The 22,987-nt window shown below is 40.8% G+C and overlaps 1 protein-coding gene across 1 annotated transcript in view; it reads left to right on the top strand.

The window, feature by feature from the left end:
• NOTCH2 (notch receptor 2) overlaps window positions 1-22,987 on the top strand; it is a 175,109-nt gene that overhangs the window by 29,238 nt on the left and 122,884 nt on the right. The window contains exon 2 of the mRNA XM_089300080.1: window positions 16,733-16,814. Within this exon, the coding sequence (XP_089156206.1) occupies window positions 16,733-16,814 (82 nt within the window). The remainder of the gene's footprint in view (window positions 1-16,732; window positions 16,815-22,987) is intronic.

Genomic DNA, 22,987 nt, shown 5'->3' with positions numbered 1-22,987 from the left:
CCCTGGGCTGCCTATTTTAATAGGGTCATCATTTTTAAGTGTGAAAAGCTTGTCAGGACTTAAGGTAGGCTCATTGTTACAATCTGATTCTACTTGTAATTCCATCATGTCCTTTGGTTTCTGTGATGCTGCTCTTTGAGAAGAAATGGTAACTTGTTACAGTTTTACAAAAAAAGAACTCTACAATTTCACCCATTCTTTTAGCTCATAGAGTGGCTTGTTTTTGTTTTTTTGAGAAATAATACATAGCACTATATTGAATCCTAGGGTTGGCAGATTTTCAGAAGTGGAATTTTTTTGCTATGGAGGAAGGGCTGATACTAATGAATGGCTCTCAGTCATTAGGGCATGTATGTGAAGGGTGGTTCCACAGTGCAACATTGGTGGCCCTTTTTGTCCCAGGAACTCAGACTTGGTTTTGTTTTCGACAGGCATGTGGTCCTTAGCTGGTCTTTGGCATTCATGTTTTTCATGTGCACAGCTAATTTGTGGGTAGTTATCTGAGACTGTTACAGTCACAAATATGTGTTATGGAAGTGTGCATGTTATGGTGGATATCCAGGTTTTCTTACTACCTGTTTGCAGATAGAATGACAGAAAAGAATGCTGGACTAGTGTGTAGAAGACTTGTGTTCTGGTCCGGTCTCAGACACTTTGTATGATGCTGGGCAAATCCTTTATTTCCTTGACTTGCAATTTCCTCTTCTGTAAAATGTTACTAACACCCATTTGCATGCTTCATAGGGTTGTTGTGGAGATCAAAAGATCATGTGTGTGAAAATGTTTAGTAAACTGTGAAGGTGCTTTTATTATGGCCATGTCTTTGGTTCATTTATGTGTGTTCAGCTCTTTAAAGGCATCCCTTAGAAATCAAGGGTTGTGAGCTGAATTAAGGATTTGTTTGGTCATGGTGTTCACATAGGCCATGGAATGCCTGTGGACTTGGAACATAGGTGGAAATTGGCTGAAAGTTGCTGCCTTTTAGAAGCTGGGATGTCAATCCTAAATACATTCTGTGGATGCCTTGCATCAGTTCATGATGCTAAGTGAAGATCAACTCTGTTTAGGTACAGTAGGTTTTGGCTTCTGTCATTTTACTGGACATCTGTGACCAATTTACAGACTTAGGATAGGGCTGGCTAATTTTTGAGAATCACATCGTTAGTTACTCTTTGCAAGTGTTGTCTCTGCTGAGGGTTGCTGAGTTGGGGTTATTTTCTGTGGAGGTGGGTGGGCACAAACAGAAGCTCACTGTGCTCAAATTTATAACCTTGCTCTATTTACCAATTCAAAATCCAGGTTTCATTGGGTATGCTGTGGGGAGAAGATCATTGATTCACTTGCTGTTTTATTTTTTTTATGTAAAACTTTGGGTATTTGAGAGTTTCCATGGTAACAATATCTATGCTCACAGCCAAAATGATTACAATGCCTTGGTTTTAGTATTTTCAGTGAGGTAATGTGGGGAGGAGGAGAAATGTTATTTAATCACCACCACTACACTAATAACCACATTCACTAAGTCCTTTGTCCCTTTGCTTGAACTGAGGGTTACTTGCTTTCATACTGGTTTTCCAAAGGACTTAATCCTGTTAATGTGATGAGGTGATATTGGGAAGGACATTCCCACTGGGCCTGGAGTGGTGTAACTGGTAAAACTCCCTGTGCTGATCCCTCTTGTTCAACATGAGTGTTACTCCTATGTCACCAAAGTAGAATTAATTTTTATTGAGGAGAGTGTTTTGAGAATGATAAATAAAGAGATTAAAATATCTTCTTTGCCAAGTCATTATGACCTTACAAGGATAGAATAAACTATATTTTGCAGATTTTCTTTTTGTCTTATGGGAGATTAAGGACATGTTGATCATTCTCTTGGAGGGAGATAGAAAACCTTTGCCCTGCTCTTTCAACACTTGAGCATGGCCACCACATTCTAAGCACTTACACGTGGCCTCAGAACTGGGATGAAGCTAGGCAGAGCACGTGTACCTTAGATGTGGCCCAGCTCCAGATTCTGTCTTCTGGAGCTCTCTGTGATTCCAGCAGGAGGACTGGCAGTAGAGTAGTTGAAGCAGGATGTAGGCCAGGACACATACAGAAATTTATCTATTTCCCTGTAGAAATTTATAACTCATTTATAAGAGAGTAGGGAAGCACTGGGCTCAAGAAAGTCAACATCCCTTACAGAACCAATCTCCTCTGCTCCTCAGTTTTAATGTCAAATATATTGGAGGTTATGTTCTTTCTTCTGACTTTGTGAGAACTCCACACTGAAGCTGGAACAAGAGAAGTCTCTTGATCTCTCTAGAATTAAGAAAGCCTTCATCAAAAGCAATAATAATTTTTTAGGTTTGCCAAATGAGATGTTGCTGCAAATGGCAAAACCTAGAGTTTCTCTCCTGTGTTTAAAGGTACAAACATGGAAAGCTCAAGTTCCAATATGGATGTTTATTCATGTCTATAAAATTTCCTGTTTTTGCTGTCTTTCTTCACCCAGCAACTCTTGGATGAGTACACAGAATGGACCTGGGGCAGACATTTGGTGGAGCAGTTAACATGACACACACTGGGACACTCGCATCCCATTTCAGAGTGCCTGGGTTTGAGTCCTGACTCGTCTTCCATTTCCAGGTTCCTGCTGATGTGCATCTTGGAGGGCAGCATGTGATGACTCAAGTACTTGGGTCCCTGTCACCTAGCATGGAGACTCGGATTGAGTTTCAGGCTCTTGGCTTCAGCCTGGCTCAGGCTTGGTTGTTACACACTTGGAGAGTGAAGGAGCAGATGGAGAGTCTCACTCTGGGGCTGGAACGATGGCATAGTGGCTGTAAAGCCACTACCTGCAATCTTGGCATCCCATATGGGTGCCAGTTTGAGTCCTGGCTGCTCCACTTCCGATCCAGCTTTCTGCTATGGCTTGGGAAAGCAGTAGAGGATGGCCCGCACAGGTGCTTCGGCGTCTGCACCCAAGTGGGAGACCCAGAAGAAGCTCCTGGCTTTGGATAGGCCCAGCTCTGGCTTTTGTGGCCATTTGGAGAGTGAACCAATGGATGGAGGACTTCTCTCCCTCTCTCTCCCTCTCTCCCCCTCTCTTCCCTTCTCCCCCTCTCCTTCTCCCTCTCCTTCTCTCTCCCTCCCTCTCCCTCTCCCCCTCTCTTTCCTTCTCCCCCTCTCTGCCCCCGTCTCCCGCTCTCCCTCCCCCTCTCTCCCTCTCTCCCTCCCCCTCTCTCCCTCTCTCCCTCCCCCCTCCCCCTCCCCCTCTCTCCCCTCTCCCTCCCCCTCTCTTCCCTCTCCTTCCCCCTTTCTTCCTCTCCCCCTCTCCCTCTCCCCCCTCCCCCTCTCTCCCCCTCCCCCTCTCTCTCCCTCCCTCCCTCTGTCTCTGCCTCTGTCTCTCTGAAACTCTGCCTTTCAAATAATAAAAAAAAAATAATAAAAAAAGAAAAAAAGAAAATCTTACTCTGTCTTTGTCTCTCTGCTTTTCAGACAAAATGAATATGTAGTTGTACTTGTGTTTGTGTGCATGTATGTGTATGTGGGAGAATGGACCTGAGCACTGCAAATCAAATTATGACTGTTAGTGTGTTGGGCTACTATTGTTAAAATGACATTACTGGGGCCAGTGCTGTGGTATAGCAGGTAAAGCCACTGCCTGTGACACTGGCATCCCATATGTGTGCTGGTTCATGTCCTGGCTGCCCCATTTCCAATCTAGCTCCTTGCTGATGGCCTAAGTGCTTGGGCCCCTGCCAGGCATGTGGGAGACCTGTTGAAGTTCCTGGGTCCTTCGGCCTAGCTCAGCCCTGGCTGTTACAGCCGCTTGGGGAGTGAACCAGCAGAGGGAAGACATTTCTCTCTCTCTCTCTAACTCTTTCAGATAATTAAATCTTTAAAAAATATGACTGTTACATTCCACAGAAATCTGAGTTCTCTTTAAGACAAATGCCTACTTATCCTCACAGTATAGAAAGAATATGAATAGTCAAAAGGATTATGGAGTTGAAGGAACTTACCAGTTCTTTATCAAACATCTTGAAGTGTGCTGTGCTTTTCTTGTTGTTGACTGAGGCCCACCTCATGTTGATATGGGTTGACATAGGTTTACGTTTGAAGAAACAAAGAAATTGAAAACAAAATGAAGTAATCAATGTTTGGGGCTATATTTCATGTTTTATTCTCCCCTTGTTGTTTAGTAAAGATTGGGTGTTTTCATGCTGCCTGCCTTTCTCTGTTCTGAGGCTTTTGGCCTGAGGCATGTTCTCTGGAAATGAGAATGATATGCATTTACCATTTCCAGATTTAGATATTTTCCTCACAGTGCTAGTGTCTGTGTTGGTTTGAAATATCCTGGGTGGGAGCCAAGGGTTTAGGATATTTTGAGACTCTGGGCTTTTGATGATTCCCAGTGATGTGTGCAGGAGTTTGGGGTTGAATGCTGTGTGCAGGTGAACAGGTTTGGTTTTGGCTGAGGGCGTAGTCTGTGTGCCCAGATGATAATGTAGAGAAGCCCGAGTATTAGGACTTCACTTCTGCAGGTCTCACTTCAGGACAGTGAGCTGTACGTGGAGCAGGTAGTAGGCATGCAGTTCCTCCTGGCCACCATTTGCTCAGAACCTTCTAGTAATTCCTCAACCTCCGTCCTGTGAGGAGCCTTCATTGCTGCCACCCAAGGACTTTTTAAAAAGGCTGCGGGGAAACATGCTCATGGGGAAATCTGAGAGTGTTCTCTGGATTTTCCCTGGTTGGTTTTGGGAAATCTCTATCATTTAATATAATAACATTTATCAGTCTTAGGTTTTTCTTTTTTTTTAAATTTGTTTACTTTTTAAAATCAATATAAAGAGAACAGATTTCTTACAGTTTACAGAAATAGTTCCAAGAATATAATGATATTTCCCTCCCTCCCTCCCTTCCCCTTTTCTTCCTTGCTTCTGTAATTTTTTTGTGATAGCATTTTTAATTTATATTCAAAGGCTTAATGTTGCATTAAGTAAAGAGTTCAAGTGAAAAGAATGACTGACTGCTGTTCAGCCGGAATAGAGACAAGGGCTGTAAACAGTAAATCCCAAAATGTGAATTTCACTCATATACACTAATTTTTTTTTAATATTCTACTTATTAGCTGCCACAAATCAGAGAAAAAATATGATATTTGTCTTTTTGGGTCTGGCTTATTTCACTAAACATAATCTCCAGTTGCATCCATTTTGTTGCAAAAGTCAGGCTTTCATTCTTTTTTGTGGCTGAGTAGTAGTCTATTGTGTATGTATACTACGTTTTTAAAATTTATTTATTTGAGTTACAGAGAGATAAGGAGAGAGAGAGAATGAATAAATATGAATCTCCTTTAGGCTGATTAGCTCCTTAAATACCAGACCAAGGCCAGGAGCTTTATCCGGGTCTCCCATGTGGGTTGCTGGGCCCAACACTGCTCTTCTAGGTGCATCAGCAGGGAGCTGGATCAGAAGTGGAGCAGCTGGGACTCCAACTGGTGACGGCTTTTCCCGCTACACCACAGTGCCAGCCCCCTACATTTTCTTCATTCATTCATTCATCAGTTGATGGACATCTAATTTGATTCCATATCTCTGGTATTGTGAATTGAGCTGGTGTTGTGGTACAGCAAGTTAAGCTGCCACCTTTGACACTGGCATCCCATATAAGTACTGTTGTGAGTCCTGGCTGCTCCACTTAAGAGTTCAACTCCCTGCTGATGTGCCCGGGAAGGCAGCAGCAGATGACCCAAGTGCTTGGGCTCCTACCACCTGTGTTGGAGATCTGGCTGGAGTTGCAGGCTCTGGCTTCTGCCTGGCCCAGCCCTGACCATTACAGCTGTTTAGGGAGAGAACCAGCAGGCAGACAGCTTCTTTGTCTCTGTCTCTCCATCTCTTTGTCACTCTGCCTTTCAGTAAATAAAATAAATCTTAAAAAAAGTCAATCTTAGGTTTCTCTATTTTCATTTTTAACATAGTTTTGTCCCTTATTTTTTTCTTTTTTTGTGGCCTACCTCTAAATTATCAAACAGTTGTTTAGAAAGTGTTCTGAACAATTTGAGGTAAAGGAACACTTCATTTCTTTTGGTCCGGTAGCAAGATTATATATATTTATAAAAAAAATTTCCAGAATTTGTACTTAAAAACATATATTTAAACTTAAGGGCTTTTTAAAAGATTAAGTTGTACTTAACAAAATAGTCTTTGGAAAGCTTTAAAAGGAGGAGAGCTTACTAAAAGTACAAGGCATTGGTTAAAGGCAAAGTTTGTCTTGGTAACAGAACAGCTATAGAACACATAGAAGATACAAGATAACAATAGAATAATGCCTCAGATTAACATTTTTTGAGTACTAACCAGCACATGGATGTATAACCCTGTGTGTAGAGAATAGCTTAATTTCTAGATATGTTGCAGCTTCTTCATCTGTATTACATTTCTTTTTTTCTTTTTTTTTTTCTTTTTTTTATTTTTGACAGGCAGAGTGGACAGTGAGAGAGAGAGACAGAGAGAAAAGTCTTCCTTTTTGCTGTTGGTTCACCCTCTAATGGCCGCCGCGGCCAGTGCACCGCGCTGATTCGAAGCCAGGAGCCAGGTGCTTCTCCTGGTCTCCCAATACGGCTGCAGGGCCCAAGGACTTGGGCCATCCTCCACTGCACTCCCTGGCCATAGCAGAGAGCTGACCTGGAAGAGGGGCAACCGGGACAGAATCCGGTTCCCCGACCGGGACTAGAACCCGGTGTGCCGGCACCAGAAGGCAGAGGATTAGCCTATTGAGCCACGGCGCCGTCCTGTGTTACATTTCATTACGGCAAGCTCCTGAACCTTTATGTGTGTGTACTATGCGGTTTTCTCCGTGTCGGATACTGAAGAAATACCTGAGGGCTTCTTTGGATCCCATTGGTGTGTACTGCTGTGTGGATGTCTATCAGTGAATCTACTGCCAGGGAAATTGATACTGTACAATGGCAGCAAACTGTCTTAGCAGCCATTCACTTAAATTTTATGTTAGTGTGTTTTCTTCATTTGCCATTTCAATGTAAATTATTTTGACTTCTGTTGAACTTATTTCAGTTTTTTTTACCATAATACACATGGTTGATGAGTCACAGGGGGCAGAGGTGGAGAGTATATATTCCTTCATGCAAATTTTAAGGCAGAAAATTTGAAAAGTATTTTAGTTTTGTAAAGGTTAGAAAAATACAGTTCCGGCCGGTGCCACGGCTCACTAGGCTAATCCTCCGCCTTGCGGCGCCGGCACACCGGGTTCTAGTCCCGGTCGGAGAGCCGGATTCTGTTCGGGTTGCCCCTCTTCCAGGCCAGCTCTCTGCTGTGGCCAGGGAGTGCAGTGGAGGATGGCCCAAGTGCTTGGGCCCTGCACCCCATGGGAGACCAGGAGAAGTACCTGGCTCCTGCCATCGGATCAGCGGGGTGCGCCGGCCGCAGCGCGCCGGCCGCGGCAGCCATTGGAGGGTGACCCAATGGCAAAGGAAGACCTTTCTCTCTGTCTCTCTCTCTCACTGTCCACTCTGCCTGCCAAAAAAAAAAAAAAAAAAAATACAGTTCTTTTTTAGTTCTTGTTAAAGTCTAAGAAATTTGCACCATGTTTTCCTTCTCTTTATTTTTTACTCCGCATACAAAATGAAATCAGAATTTTAGTATCACATTTGGATATTCCTATGCTTATTAAAATTGGAAGCTGGGTATATTTTAAACACATTCACTGATGTTGGGTTTGTCAGTAGCTTTCATCTTAGTTACGGATATATAGTTCATTTGAATATATATATTAAAAATATTTATTTGAGAGAAAGAGAAGAGGGAGTTCTTATGTGATTCAACACCAAAATGTGCACAATAGCCAGGATTGGATTGGGCTGAAACTGGGAACCTGGAATTCAATCCAAGTCTCTTAATGTGGTTGGCTGGAACCCAATTACTTGGGCCAATACTGCTGTCTGTCAGGGTTCTGCATTAGCAAGAAGCTTTTGGTGAGTATCAGACTTGGGTACTCTATGGAATGTGGACATCTTAACTCCTGAGCTGAATGCTCACCTCTCACTGAATATCTTATTGAGTACCTGCTGGGTCCAGGCACTATGTATACAGACATGAGCCAGTCATGGTCACTGCCTTTCGAGAATTTGCATAGAATTGGGGGACAAAGATGGGTGAGTGAGTACTTATGTAACACATCTACCTAGGGTGTAGTGGGAGCACAGAGGAGGATCATATACATGGAATTGGAGGTTTTCTGAGGGATGCTTAAGGAAGGAAGTGAATTGAAATGTAAGTAGGAATTTAGCAAAATGGAAAAGGAAGAAGGGGGGGGGGCATGTTTTCCAGGTGGAAGGATGTATTTTTATATAGAGGTGATCAGTAACAAGTTGGCCACATTCTGATTTATAAATGTATGGGGATGTTTTAAACCTTGTTTTTTGTATGGAAGAGCTAAATGCATTAATTTAATCCCCAAACCTCAGGAATTGAACTTTAACTTTTGAGCAAATTAAAAATCTTATGCAGCCATTAAAAAGAAAAGCAAAAGAAAAAGGGAAAATACACAGTGCTAGATTTTAATACAACACAGCAAATAATGATTTTTTTTGCTGTAAATCCAGTGTAATAACATAGGACAGAATTGGAATTTTAAAAAATCAGATTATTCTAGGTTGATAACTCCTTAGAATGAATTTCTTTATAAAATGAGAATTCTATTAGTAATGTCAAAAATATTTACTTTTTAAACTTATTTAATATAAATTTCAAAAGTACAACTTTTGGATTATAGCAGCTTTTAAAAATACTTGTTTATAAGTTCAGTTTTTGTTGAGTGTATTTTCTTCAATCATGACTGCTTTTGAAAAGCAGTACAATTTTGCTGTGATAACTGTGTAGACTAAGCTTTAATCTCTGGCTCTGGTATCAGCATCTCTCAGGTAGGAAGCACATTTTCTATTATATCTGTTAAGTATATAGAAATCCTTGGAATACCATCAGAAAAATAAAATTGATATCTTCCTTATTGCATGTTCTTGCCTTTTAATCAAGACTAATTTCAAGGAAGAAAACAGATGTTTCTCCACTTCGTTCTTATTTAAATGTACCACTTGGGATTTGAAGCTTCCGCACTTCTTCTGTTTGTTTGTATTTTTTTTTCATGGCTCAAACCCAAAAAGTGGAATAAAAAGTTTAGTGAAAGCTTTGTTGTTTGAAATTGGAGGGTGCTATGAGAATTATTGCAAATCCCTGATGTCTCCCTGTCTGCCCTCAGTTCTCCTATTTTTGGTAATAACGTAAGTAGTCATTTTAGAAAAGTTAGCTTTCTTAATTTTATTGAGCCTTTTCCAGGGCTTTGTGCCAGAAGCAACAGCAGCCAACCACAGCCAGGATCCTGGAGCGTAAACTCAAGACTTCATCTCTCTCAAATATTGCTACTTGAAATTTGCATAAACGTTGAAACAAAAAAGAGTCCCATATAACTGCTGCTTGCATATTTGAGGAACCACAGCCATTCAAGTCATTAAAATATCTTTAAATTTTTTAAAAGATTTATTTTATTTATTTGAAAGACAGAGTTAGAAGTAGAGACAGAGAGAGGTTTTCCATCCACTGGTTCTCTCCCCAAATGGTTGCAACAGCTGGAGCTGCACCGATCCGAAGGCAGGAGCCAGGAGCTTCTTCTGGGTCTCCCACACAAGTGCAGGGGCCCAAGGACTTGGACCATCTTCTACTGCTTTCCCAGGCCGTAGCAGAGAGCAGGATTGGAAGAGGAGCAGTTGGGACTAGAACCAGCTCCCATATGGGATTCTGGCGCTTCAGGCCAGGGCTTTAACACGCTGTGCCACAGCGCCAGCCCCAACATCGTTAAATTTTTTGAAAAAGTTATATAAAGAGAAAAGATTTCATACATACAATTGTAAGCCCATACTGAGAGTTCCCTCACTCCCCCTTTCCTTTCTTCCTTATTTTTTTTCTTTTAATTTTTACAATAACATACTTTTAGTTTACTTTATAGTCACAGGCTTAATATTCCACTAAATAAGGAATGCATCAAGTAGACAAAGTATAGACAACGGCTATAAATGATAATTAGCTCCCATATATGTTACTTTTTTGTGTGTGTTCTATATATTAGCTATAAATCAAACATGATATTTGCCTTTTTAAGTCTGGCTTATTTCACTGAGCATGATGGTCTCCGCTTGCATCAATTTTGTTGGCAAAAGACAGAATTTCCCCCTTTTTAATGGCTGAGTAGTTTTCCATCATATACCACTTTACCTGGTCATCAGTGGATGGACATATGAGTTGATTCTATTCATTAGCTATTGTGAATTGAACTGTTATGAACATTGGAGTTGAGATAACTGTTTCATATGCTGATTTGATTACCGTTGGGTACACTCCCAGGAGTGGGATAGCTGGCTCATACGATAGATCAATTTTCAGATTTTTGAGGAATCTCCATACTGTCTTCCATAATGATTGTACTAGTTTAGATTCCCACCAACAGTATATTAGGGTACCTTTTTCTCCACATCTTTGCCAGCATTTGCTATTTTTTGATTTTTGGATGATAGCCATTCTGACTGGAGTGAGGTGAAACCTCACTGAGGTTTTATTTGCATTTCCCTGATGGCTGGTGATCCTGAGCATAAAATGGCTTCTTAGTGAGCAGTGGATATAAGCACAGAGAGAGACCACAGTATAGACAGAGGGAGTAGAATCTGAAAAAAATAATGTGAGATAGACAACACATATTTGAAGAAGCTACAAAGCAACAAGTAATGCTAATCTAAAATGATTACATGTTAATACAGCAAGTGAAACACATTGCAGACTGCTCAGATTACACTGGCTGGGTACAGACTTAATTACTCATGTTAGAGATTCTTGAAACAAAGGGAGGCTTTTAAAAGCCAGTGTTAGGGAGCTGGCATGATATTGAAAAGCCTTGGAAAACCTAGGTAAATGCCTAGAAGAGGTTTTAAGGAGGATACTATCCCGTCTGGATACCTTCAGCCTATCCCTAAATAGATAAATTCCTGAGGCATTGGAACTGGTTAAAATCAATGACAGCTTATACTGTTGTTTGCAGTGTTTATATACAACTGATGCTGATAAACTTGCATAAATACTAGAGCCTTGTCTGGACTGAGTTGTAGTTAGTGCTAAACAAGAATTTGTGTTTTAGTTCTTAAAGGTTCTTCAAGTAGTGGTTCTGAGATTGGTATTAAAGAGAGTATGCTAAGATTATACTAAGCAGTTTTAATTTTTGTTTGTATTTTTCTTAGAGTCCTTTGGGTAGGTCACATCCTCTTTGTCCCTACTCCAAGTCTTCCCTTCATTAGATTATAAGGGCCACAAGGACAGTTTGTTTTATTTGTGTTTGATTTCTGTGCAGTGTCTAGTAAAGGAACATACTTAAGGTAGTTGTTCAGCAAATACTGTAACTATATTAAGATTGACATTTTTGCTCAGAAAGTTTTACTTTAGGTGACTAATTCTCCTTATGCCTGCAGGGATATAGCTTTTTGAAAGAAGAGCAGTGAGCTTTGATTTGTTTGTTGGTTTTGTACTAGTTTAAGATGTCTTATTAGAGACATTATGTCATTAATAAGACATTATTCGATTCACTGGTTCACTCCTCAAATGCCCACAGCAGCTGGGGCCGGGCCAGACTGTCAGGAACTCTCTGGGTCTCCTGTGTCATAGGCAGGGACCCATGCATTAAACCATTGTTTGCTGCCTCCCAGGGTGCATATTAGTCTGAAGCCAGATCAGAAGTGCAGGAAGGACTTGATCCTAGGCACTCTGATGCGATATGCAAGTGTTCCAAGCAGTAGGTTAACTTGCTATGCCACAACTTCTGTCCTGTTATTTAAAATTTTTGATGAACATTTAATATTTCATGACCTTCTCTAATCTAACCTGGCCCATTATCCTTCCCTTTGCTTAAGAATCTCTGGCCATATGAAGCTGAGATACCATTCTCATTTCTACTTCAAGGTGCTTTTCTGTAGTATCTTTAAGACTGTTGGGGCCGGCGTTGTGGTGCAGTGGGTTAATGCCCTGGCCTGAAGCGCCGGCATCCTATATGGGCGCTAGTTCTAATCCCAGCTGCTCCACTTCCGATCCAGCTCTGCTGTGGCCTGGGGAAGCAGTAGAAGATGACCCAAGTGCTTGGGTCCCTGTACCCGCGTGGGAAGCCCAGAAGAAGCTTCTGGCTCCTGGCTTCGGATTGGCGCAGTTCTGGCCGTTGCAGCCAATTGGGGAGTGAACCATCAGATGGAATACCTCTCTCTCTCTCTCTCTCTGCCTCTCCTCTCTGTGTGTAATTCTGGCTTTCAAGTAAATAAATTTTTTTTTTTTTAAAAAGACTTGTTCATTTCATTCTTAGCTCTAAGGATACCTCTTCCAGACTACATAATTACTTTGTATCTCACTACTGGGTTTTATCACCATCATTTTAATGATTTTATTTATTCATTTGTTGTACATTTTCACTGATAGGAATAAGGTTCATGAGGGCTTGGACTTTATTCTGTTGACTGTGGTATCTCTGACATCAGAGCCTGCACCTGCTCATAGTAGGTGCTTTGTAAGTATGCTCTAAATATTAGACAGCCAGTCCTCAAACACTGCAATGAAAATGTGGAGAAACTGGCTTCCAGATTTTATGTCACTTTGCCAAGTGATAGAGTGATGAGATTGCATTCCATTATTTCTTCTTTTGTTTTTGCTCTTTTAGATGGTGGGAGAGGGCATACAAAAACAAATAGACACAAGTATATACGATTGATCTGTCAGCCAGTACTTACTGACTATGCTCTGTTTGTGGTTAAAGATGAAAATTTGGGAGAAAAGTCACTCTGAGTGACTAGTTTATGAATCCTTTAAATCACCAAAATTTAAGGGACCGGTGTCGTGGCATAGCAGGTTAAGCCACTGCCTATGACTCTGGCATCCTGTATGAGCACAGGTTTGAGTCCCAGCTGCTCCATTTCCCATCCAGCTCTCAGCTAATGGGCCTGGGAAAGCAGCCAAAGGTGGCCTACATGCTTGGGCCCCTGAATCAGATTCAGATGGAGTTTCGGGCTCCTGGCTTCATCCTGGCCTAGTTGCAGTTGTTGTGGTCATTTGGAGAGTGTCTTTCCCCCTCTCTCTCTGTATCTCAGTCTTTCAAATAAGTAAAAAAAAAAAAAACACACACACACACAAACTTTTTTTTGGAGCATCATTTAAGCATCAGTTCTCTGTGTGATTTAGCATTTTTTTCCTACAAATACGAATTTGCTTTCGATTTCATTGTTAAATGCTTTTTATTGGGAGAAAAAGTTGAATTTTGAGATGATATTTTTTTCCAGTCTTACCTTTAGTAATCAGTTTTAGATTCTCTCTGTGGGGCAAATAATTGCAATGTTTGTTTAGACATAATCCCAGAATAAAGTCCTAAGTTTGAAATTTTGCTTTTTCTTTTTAAATTTAGTCAAGATACAAGTATTATCATTTGGGTTATCCAAGATCTCTAATGTATTGTATGGTTTTAGTGCGTTCCTTAAAATGGACAGTCATGCTTTAGTACTGTTCTTCTCAAAGTGGTTCCTTGGACTTGTACCATCAGCATCACCTGGGAGCTCCTTAGGAATGCAAATTCTAAGTCCCCTTCGATAAGAAACTGTGTGTGTGTGTGTGTGTAAAATATTACCCTGTGTTTTAATCAGCCCACTGGGTGATTCTGCTACATACTAAAGGTTTAAGAACTATGGCTTAGTAAATGTTAAAGGTTCAAGGTAGCATGATCTCACAAATCAGCCAAATAGCATTAATTATTAGCCTGGTAACCCCACCTCCTCTTCAGTCACTGAATTGGATTGGCTCACTAAGGCTAGGCTGTAAAGTTATTTGCTAGGTTGATTGCCACATATTGACTTTGGGTTGTTTGTATTTCTCTGAACCTGTCACTGTAATGATTTGCCAGGACCCTTAATAGGAACAGGCTGTGATTTTTTTTTTTCACCCATAGCTTTCTGAGTCATGGGTGGCTGGGTCCTGCTGCCCTCCTGGAAGGTTTCTCCAGGTCCAGCCATGCCATTCATTTACTTCAATGAGGGAGGTGTCACAGTTGAATCCCAAGGGACGTTCAGGAACATTTAGTTACCCTTAGCTTGGTTGACAGGTAGGGAAATTAACCCCCATGAGGTTGAGCAGTTGTTTGCAGCTACAGAGCTAGTTAAGGGTAGAGCAGGATTGCAGGTCTCCTGTAGGAACATAAAACTGCAGCTTGCTCCCTATCTGTAGGGCATTCCTTCCCTAATTTTTTTTTTTAAGAAAAAAAAGCAAATAGTAAAAAACCAGGAAGTTATCACTGAAACTAATAAAAATGTCTAAAGAGGATGAAAAAATCAGTTTGAGAACTTTGGTATGGAGGAAATAACCTGACATTAGCTGTTTTAATTATAGTTGTTGCATTGGGCTTATCAGTGTGGGAAGAGGGAGCATTTGAGCCTTACAGGGAAGTGGGATATGGACAAGATGACCCTCTTCCTGAGTCTGCCTGTTCCGGCCTGCAGCCTAGTGACTGCTTGTGTGATCCCAACAGCTGTCACTAGATGGTTTGGACTTGGTAAGAGACCTGGTTCTAGAACCTGCCTTGCCACCAGCTAGTGGAGAGATGTCTACTAGGGGGCCACTTAACCCCCCTTGCCTTCCCTCCTGATGAGTGGATATAACAACCTCTCCTCTGCCCATTCTGAGAAGAAAAGTGTCTGGTGGTTGGAAGCAATGTACTGAATCCAGACTTCATAATTTCAAATTATAGCTCCCTGACAGTTGACAGGTCATTTATTCTTTGTTTTCTGATCTGTAGAATGGGTACCAGAAAATTAACTATTAGAGGAATTGTGGAGATTGAATTAGTTGATCTGTGTAAAGTGCTTAGGACAGTACCTGATATTTAGTCAGTGCTACATGTCAGCTGCTATTGTTACTACTATTCTTTAGAATAATATTTAAAGGGTGAGATGAGATTTCTGTAAACATATTCTTGTATTATTCTACCACTTAATATAGTACTGTGCAAATAAAGGGCTCTTATGAGACGATTGTAAACCAAATTATTCTGCTATCCAGCTTGTGCCTTGCTGATTTTGATGCCCAGGGTGAGCAGGCCCAGAGCCTCTGATTTGGCAGAGCCTCTGATTTGCACAGTTTCTGTTTATCATGGTGTGACTATAAGAAATTTGTGGATGAACTGTCATCAGAAGTAGACATATTAATAGCCTGCAAGGAAGAGTTCATGAATTTCAATTTTGATTTTTGTTGTTTGAGTAGATTTCTTTGCGATTAGTCTTTCTCTTATTAGGACTCCTTTATTATTTTTTTTTCATTTTTTAATTTTTTTTGACAGGCTGAGTGGACAGTGAGAGAGACAGAGAGAAAGGTCTTCCTTTGCTGTTGGTTCACCCTCCCAATGGCCGCCGCAGCCAGCATGCTGCAGCCGTCGCACCATGCTGATCCGAAGCCAGGAGCCAGGTGCTTTTTCCTGGTCTCCCATGGGGTGCAGGGCCCAAGCACTTGGGCCATCCTCCACTGCACTCCCTGGCCACAGCAGAGAGCTGGCCTGGAAGAGGGGCAACCAGGACAGAATCTGGTGCCCGGACCGGGACTAGAACCTGGTGTGCCGGCGCCGCAAGGCGGAGGATTAGCCTAGTGAGCTGTGGTGCTGGCCTCTTATTAGGACTCTTGATATGCATTTTGGTGTTGGAGATTCCAGCTGTAAAAGCCAAATAATTGAGATGCTGTAGTTATAGAGCGGGTTAGTGGAGCATGTGGGTACACTCCTCCTTTCCTGGCTGAAGTCAGTGGCGCTGCCTTCTACTACAGTTTTGCTTCTGAGCAGTGTGTGTTTGGAAGAGGCTCAGGTAGAAAGTGCTCTTTCTCTCTCTCAAAGAGACTGGGGGAATCCAGAATTTGAGAGTTTTTGTTTTTTATTAGTGTAGAAAGCTAAATTCTCACTTTCTTTACTTTGGTCTTGCCTCCTCTGTTTTCTTTTCATGATTTACTCTCCATCTTTATGTAAGACCCTGGGAGATTATGTTTTATTCACTTACCTACTTATATGTATTAATTTCTCCTTTTTTCTCCCTGGGTTCTAATATAATGTAATGCCTGTATCCTAATAGAGTCTCCCTTTTTTTCTGGATTCTGATACAGTGCCTACTAGCCTCTCAGTGTTAGTTGAATGAACATTGTTGATATTTCTGCTTACTTCTTGAAGTGACCTGATCTAAACCTCATCTGCAATTATAAATAATTTATTCCTATCCTGAAGACCTAGTGTCTACCCAGATGTTTTTAAACATTTATTGATGAATCCTTTTATTACTCTTCTGAAATCTCCAGATCCCAAAAGGTCATGGCTTGCTATGGATTTTACAGCTTTAGTTTTTCTTACTATCATTGGAAAATAGAGATGTAATAGCTGGAGATATTGAAGCACAGGAAACTAAGAGCATCATACAAGACCACAAAAATAGTTGTTATGGGAAGAGGTTTTTGGGAATTCTTCTGTGCTCTCTGGTGCTAAAAGCCAAAAGATGAAAAACCATTTAAAGGGAAGCCAGGTCAGGTTGGATGTGAGAGTATATGTTGACTTGGGATGGATCACTCTTCTGTGGTGACTAAGGGTTACAGTTAGTGACTTGTCACTAATGTGCATTTCTTTTTATCTTTAGCGTTGCAGTGTCGGGATGGCTATGAGCCCTGTGTGAATGAAGGAATTTGTGTTACATACCACAATGGCACAGGATACTGCAAGTAAGTTTTTCTGTTCATATATTTTCTTTTTCCATAGTGGGACACTGGACAAGGTTTGGTTCTACTCCTCTGCCTTTTTTTTTTTTTTTTTAAGGTTTTATATATTTATTTGAGAGGCAGAGATACAGACAGTGAGAGAAAGAGAGAGAGAGAGAGAAAGGTCTTCCATCTGCTGGTTCACTCCTCAAATGGCTGCAACATCCAGAGCTGGGCAGATCTGAAGCCAGGAGCCAAGGGCTTTTTCTGGGTCTTCCGTGAGAGTGCAGGTCCCCGAGTCCTTAGGCCATCTTCTGCTGCTTTCTCAGGCCATAGCAGAGAGCCGGATCGGAAGAGGAGCAGCTGGGACTAGAACTGGCACCTAGAGTGGGTACAGGCTCTACAGGCGGAGGATTAACCTACTACGCCATGGTGCTGGCCCCTATTTCTCTACTTTTAGCACTTCTGTGAAATGTCACTGGATCTCAAACTCTTCTGATGCAGTTTTTGTATGAGTCTATATATATGAAGGCATGGAAGGATATGGATGTCAGATAAATTGTTAACAAGAACTTTTTGCTATCTTACTGTTACTTTTTTTTTTTTTTTTTTTGACAGGCAGAGTGGACAGTGAGAGAGAGAGACAGAGAGAAAGGTCTTCCTTTTTGCCGTTGGTTCACCCTCAAATGGCCGCCGCGGCTGGCGCACTACTGCCGGCGCAAAGCTGGTCTCCCATGGGGTGCAGGGCCCAAGCACCTGGGCCATCCTCCACTGCACTCCCTGGCCACAGCAGAGAGCTGGCCTGGAAGAGGGGCAACCGGGACAGAATCCGGCACCCCGACCGGGACTAGAACCCAGTGTGCCGGCGCCGCTAGGTGGAGGATTAGCCTAGTGAGCCGCGGCGCCGGCCTTGTTACCTTTTTATTATAGAAAACACCTTATAGTGAGTGGCATTTGGTATATATTAAGTACATTTGTTCCGTTTTTCATTTTTTAAGGCATACCCTTAGAATCTTCCCCTCAACATGTGAGCTGTGATCTTGTTTTTAAGTTAAACCGAATACGTATTAAATTTAACTCTGCCCAGTATTAGTGGATATTTTATGGAACTTCTTTCCCTAGTGTAAAAAATCCAATTCTGAAGGTATGAGAGAGAAAGATGTAAACACAAGTGTAGGGTGAAGTAGGAAGTGGAGCTGTGAGTGCACATTGCTATGTTGGGTTAAAAGAATAAGGATGAGAGATGGGGACTGAGAAACACAGGCTAGTACCTGGCCCAGCAGGTTCTTTCTTTCCAGTCATCTAGATGAGTGAGAATTCTTGTTGGTTTGGGGAGACTGTAAGAAAGTTTTATGCATAGCCTCTCCAGGTTTCTTATAGACCATTTTTTTCTTCTACCTCAATTGAAAAGTTTTGGTAATAACATTTATCCATGGTATTTATTTCATGAAAAATGGGAAAAGAAGATTTGGCCTCTCTGGTTCTTATACTTATTTATGTTACTGTTTTATTTATCTTCCTTTTCTTTGTTTTTATGGGGTATAGTTTTATCTTTGCTTTGTTGGAGGTACTTATTTGAATAGCATTTTATGTGAATTTGCCCAATATTTCTTTGTTTCTCCTCTGGATGTTTGATTGAACACCATAAATTTAACATTTTTTTTCCAATCAAGTCCATTTTGACACTAGAATGTAAGTTCTCTAAGGTCATAAGCAACATTTTTTCCAAGTCGGAAACAATTTTCTTCACCAAAGTGAAAATATTTTAAGCTATGATGACAGTCAAGCTTAACAAAAGGCTGTTTGGATTGGAATAAAGATAACATTGGAAATGAAAGATTTTATGTAACTGATTAGGGGCTGCCCACTTAGTTTTCCCAGCTGGAAAAAAATGCACATTTTCCTCTAAGAGTGGAAATTTAATTGGAGATAATAAGGGGGAAAACTTAATACCTGAGAAATTGGCCAGTGCAATCTTGTTTAGTCTTTTTGTGGCATCTGGTACTTTCTTTTTTCTATTGTTCAGCTCTCCTGTGGTGGTTAACCCCTTACATTATGATCACTTGTTGAAATGTTTGTTTCTCCCACTAGTCTTTTGAGATCCTGGTGTTAATGCATTTTTGTGTAGCTAATACCTAGAACAGTAGCTGATATATAGTATAGTATAGTAGCTGTGAAACAATATGTTTCTTAAACTAAAAGATACTTAATAAATACCATAATTTGCATGTCTCATCTGTTAATAAGAAACTGGCTATCCTTTGAGAATTTAAAAAAATTAAGTTGATACATTTGTTCTAATTTATGGGATTTAGTATTGTAATTCAATACATGTATACAATGTGTAATGATCAAATTAGTATTTCTAACTCCTGAAATATTATTTCTTTGTATTGGGAACCTTCAAAATAACCTCCTGTAGTTATTTTGAAATGTATAATAATTGTTGTAGACTATAGTTAACCCAACTGTGCTATAAACATTAGAACTGCTTCCTCCCTGTTAATTACTCCTTGGAGAATTTTGTGTCATATAGCACCCAGCATAGTGTAGTACCCTACAGAGAGGCAAATTAGGTCTCTCCAAAGATAATTCAGCTTGTATATGTGGTTTGACTTGCTGAGAGAGGTGCCCTGTCTCTGAGCACTTGCCAGGAGATGACCCTGAGTGTAACTTTTAGAAGGAAGCACATTTGTGTGTTCCGTTCTCAAACTCTTGCTTAGATTGGGCAGATGAGATCACCCTCAGTTTCTAGAAGAAACACTGCTTAAGGAGAGAGAAATCACTTTGTGGTTAATGAAGGTGGAGCTCTTGCCTGCATTCTGTCTCTGGATGCTTATTGTTGATAGGATGGAATGCTTATGGATGTAGTTCTTGGGGCAGGGAGAGGAGGTCCCCATGATGCCTTCCAACCATGTTTCTTTGAGAAAGGGAGGGTTAGAAAAAGACTGATGAGGCGACCCTTTTGGGAGACCAGCGTGAAACACAGAAATTGTAAAAAGAAAGTGTTTCCTTACCTCAGCAGAAGTAATACTAGCATCCTTAGGAGTGGCAGAGTGAACATAAATGGGCATGGGTAAAGCAAAAAACAGTACCAGAGAGGCCAAGTCAGTCATTCCTGTGTGCTGTGCCAGAGTCCACAGAGGTTTGGAGCAAAATTCTGAGCAAAAATAACATTTATTTAGCAGGCCTCTCAATATGTCTTCACCAACTTTGCTTTTATCCCTGGGGAAAGAAGGTAATTTTGCTTGTTCAGTAAATATTTTCACAAAATAGTAAATAAACGTTGAAATACTTAGAAGGTATATAAAAATCATATCAGGCCTATAGCGCATGTGCTTAACTTTTTATTTGGGAGATTGTCTAGTGGATTAAGCAAAGAAAGTAGAAGCCAAATTCCTTTCATGGTGGGTGGGAATTGGTGGAAAATGTTTTAGAGGAGAAGGTGTCTGACTGTTTCAAGGAGTGTAATGCTACTGATTCAGCTAAAATATAATGATTGTTTATAGAACTCTGATAAGATCACATTGACAGATGAGGATAAGTACTTTCAAAGATTTAGTCTTGTACACAGCTCAACTTTTTTTTTTTTTTTCTCACTCTTAGGAGTTTAAGTACCCTATTGGTCTGTGATTAGATTTTGATGCCAGATGAGGAGAACCTGTGTAATCTTGCGTAAAACTCAATTATTGCTGCTAAATAGTAGTTGCTGTCAGATCTTAATAAAGCTCTTTTACTACAGGGAGAAGACATTTTAGTCTCTCCCTTGTCCTAGTGCGAGGTGTAAATATATAATTAAGCTTGGATGTCATCAATCACTTTGAAGTTGTTTGCTCCATGTTTTCAAATATAGACCATTGCAAATCCCAGTTTGATTCAAAATCATGGCCAACTCAAATCACTGAGATGCTGGGGTAGGAGAGGTTTTGATCTGTATTCTCTACAAGATGTACCTTTTAGGAATATAAGTGTCATGGTTATTTAAAGTTCTAATCTGCCACTTCATATCATTTATGTTGTCTGTGGTCACGTTTCTGTTAGCTGATCTTTCTCTAACCATGAGTAGAGTTTCCGTTTATAGTACATGAACAGTAGTTTTTAATTACTTAGTGGATATTGTGGGTGATGCATTTTAAAGCTTATCTTCCATTAAAGCAGGTTGAGTGTTATCCTGGTAGGAGGTTAGCTTCCTGGCAGACCACCTTGATCCCATGTAGAGGCTTGATTTTAGGCTTAGTTGAGGTCAGTCTACTTCTGTTTTGCCCTTAGTGCAGTGATACAAATATATCCTAGTCCTGGGATATGGACTTTATTCCCAAGGTGTGCTGCTTCACGGTGTTTAGTGGACAGTATAGAGAATTTATTACACTCTGGGTAGTTTATCAAACCCTTCTAATTTGGCAGGACTTAAATTCTAAGTCTCCTAGCATCAGGAGCATTCTGCTCAGTCTTTGCAGCCTTCCTCCTCTTCTTGCCTTCTCCTGGGTTCCTGAATCTCCTCTCCTTTGTGCAGTCAGGAATCACAAATCACAGGATTTGAGCAGAATGGAATGCATGCTTTGAGTCCATCCCCGCTTTCTCAGGATTTCTGCTCCATCAGGTCCAGCTGCTTTGGCAGCTCCTTTGGCTCCTCAGCCCAGTACAGCTTCTATTTTCTGCTCCCACTCCATTGCTCTTATGCTGCCTGGTCAGCGAGTACCTTCAGGAGAATGCAGGGTAAATGTGGGTTTCCTGTAGTTTCCTTCCCTTTTGTCGATGCTTATATCCCTTCCAGTTCTGCCTGCTTTTGGTTAGTTTCTAGTGCCTTTAATGTTTTGTCCAGTGTTTATAATAGCTTTGAGCAAGAATGTTGGTCTGATATAAAATACTCTGCCTGATTTTTTATTGATAAGAGTAAGAAGTCTAAGAGGGACTTTGAAAATTTCCTGCCTACCACTTCATCCACTGTTTGTGAAACAACAGAATGTCACCATGTATTACATAGGTGCCTGTGGATGGATGCATACTCTTGCCAATCCCAACTGTTTGCCAACATATCTATCTGAAAACAGGAACTTTAAAAAGTTTGTGAAAATGGAATTATAAGATATTCATGCATAGTTTTTTTATAATATGCATTTTCCACAAACTTTTTCACGACCTCTTTTATGCTTAGATTTCATTTTTTGGCCCCAGAATGAACTTATCTTTTAATTCTGTTTTCCACAGGTTTTTTGAAGTGTGTATATATACTTTCAAGTGAATCACTATAATGTAAAATGTATACAACTTCTTGTCACATTTTATCTAAAACTTGTCTGCTGGTTATATTAAATGTTAACAACCTGTGAGATTCCTCAGCATGACTAAGGAGTAATTTTGGTGGTCCTGGCTTCCTAAGTCCATCCCAGGACACTGGAGCCAGTAGATTGCAGTGCTTTCTATCTCTGTCCTTGCCTCTCCAAAAGAACCAAAAGACAGAAAAGCAAAACTACTCAAGTTTAAAAAATGAAACAAAGAAAACTGGAGCCATTGCTTTCTTTGTCCTCTTGAGTATGAATTTCTGTACAGTGAATAGACAAGTAGAGACCCTCAGAGTCTCAGAAACTGCTTGTTGTGCAGGATGCACCATTGTGTTGTGGCGGTACCCATGGAGAGAGATACTTTCCAAAGTTACGATGACTCAGCATTTTCCCCTTTCATCACCTTCTTCTCAGTGCATTGAATGATGTACAGGGGGAATGTCAGATAAAAAAAGTACACAGGGAAAAATAACTTTTAAATCAGCTTTTCTGTTTCCTCTACTTAAACTGATTTTGTCAGCCTGGTTCCTCCTAGTGGAGTGTACTGTTTAGCAGAACATCATATGTATAGTTTTCTGGAAGATGGCTAGTGAAACATGACCACTGCTTCATAGGTCTTTTAAAAAATATGTATTTATTTGAAAGGCAGAGAGAAAAGATGAGAGGGAGAGAAACAGAAGGAGGGAAAGAGAGAGAGGAAGAGAGATTTACTCCTCAGATGACTGCAATAGCCATTCTGGGCCTCTTCCATAGTTTTTTCTTTTTTTAAGATTTATTTATTTATTTGAAAGGCAGAGTTACAGAAAGGCAGAGAGAGAGAGGTCTTGCATCCGTTGGTTCACTCCCAAAATGGCTGCAACGGCCAGAGCTGTGCCGATCTGAAGGCAGAAGCCAGGAGCTTCTTCCAGGTCTCCC

This window comes from Oryctolagus cuniculus, chromosome 7 (genome assembly GCF_051225735.1).
Source record: "Oryctolagus cuniculus isolate XC-2025 breed Fujian yellow rabbit chromosome 7, ASM5122573v1, whole genome shotgun sequence".
Lineage (NCBI taxonomy): Eukaryota > Metazoa > Chordata > Mammalia > Lagomorpha > Leporidae > Oryctolagus > Oryctolagus cuniculus.
Note: the sequence above shows the minus strand (reverse complement) of the source record. Positions and strands in the feature narration are given on the sequence as shown.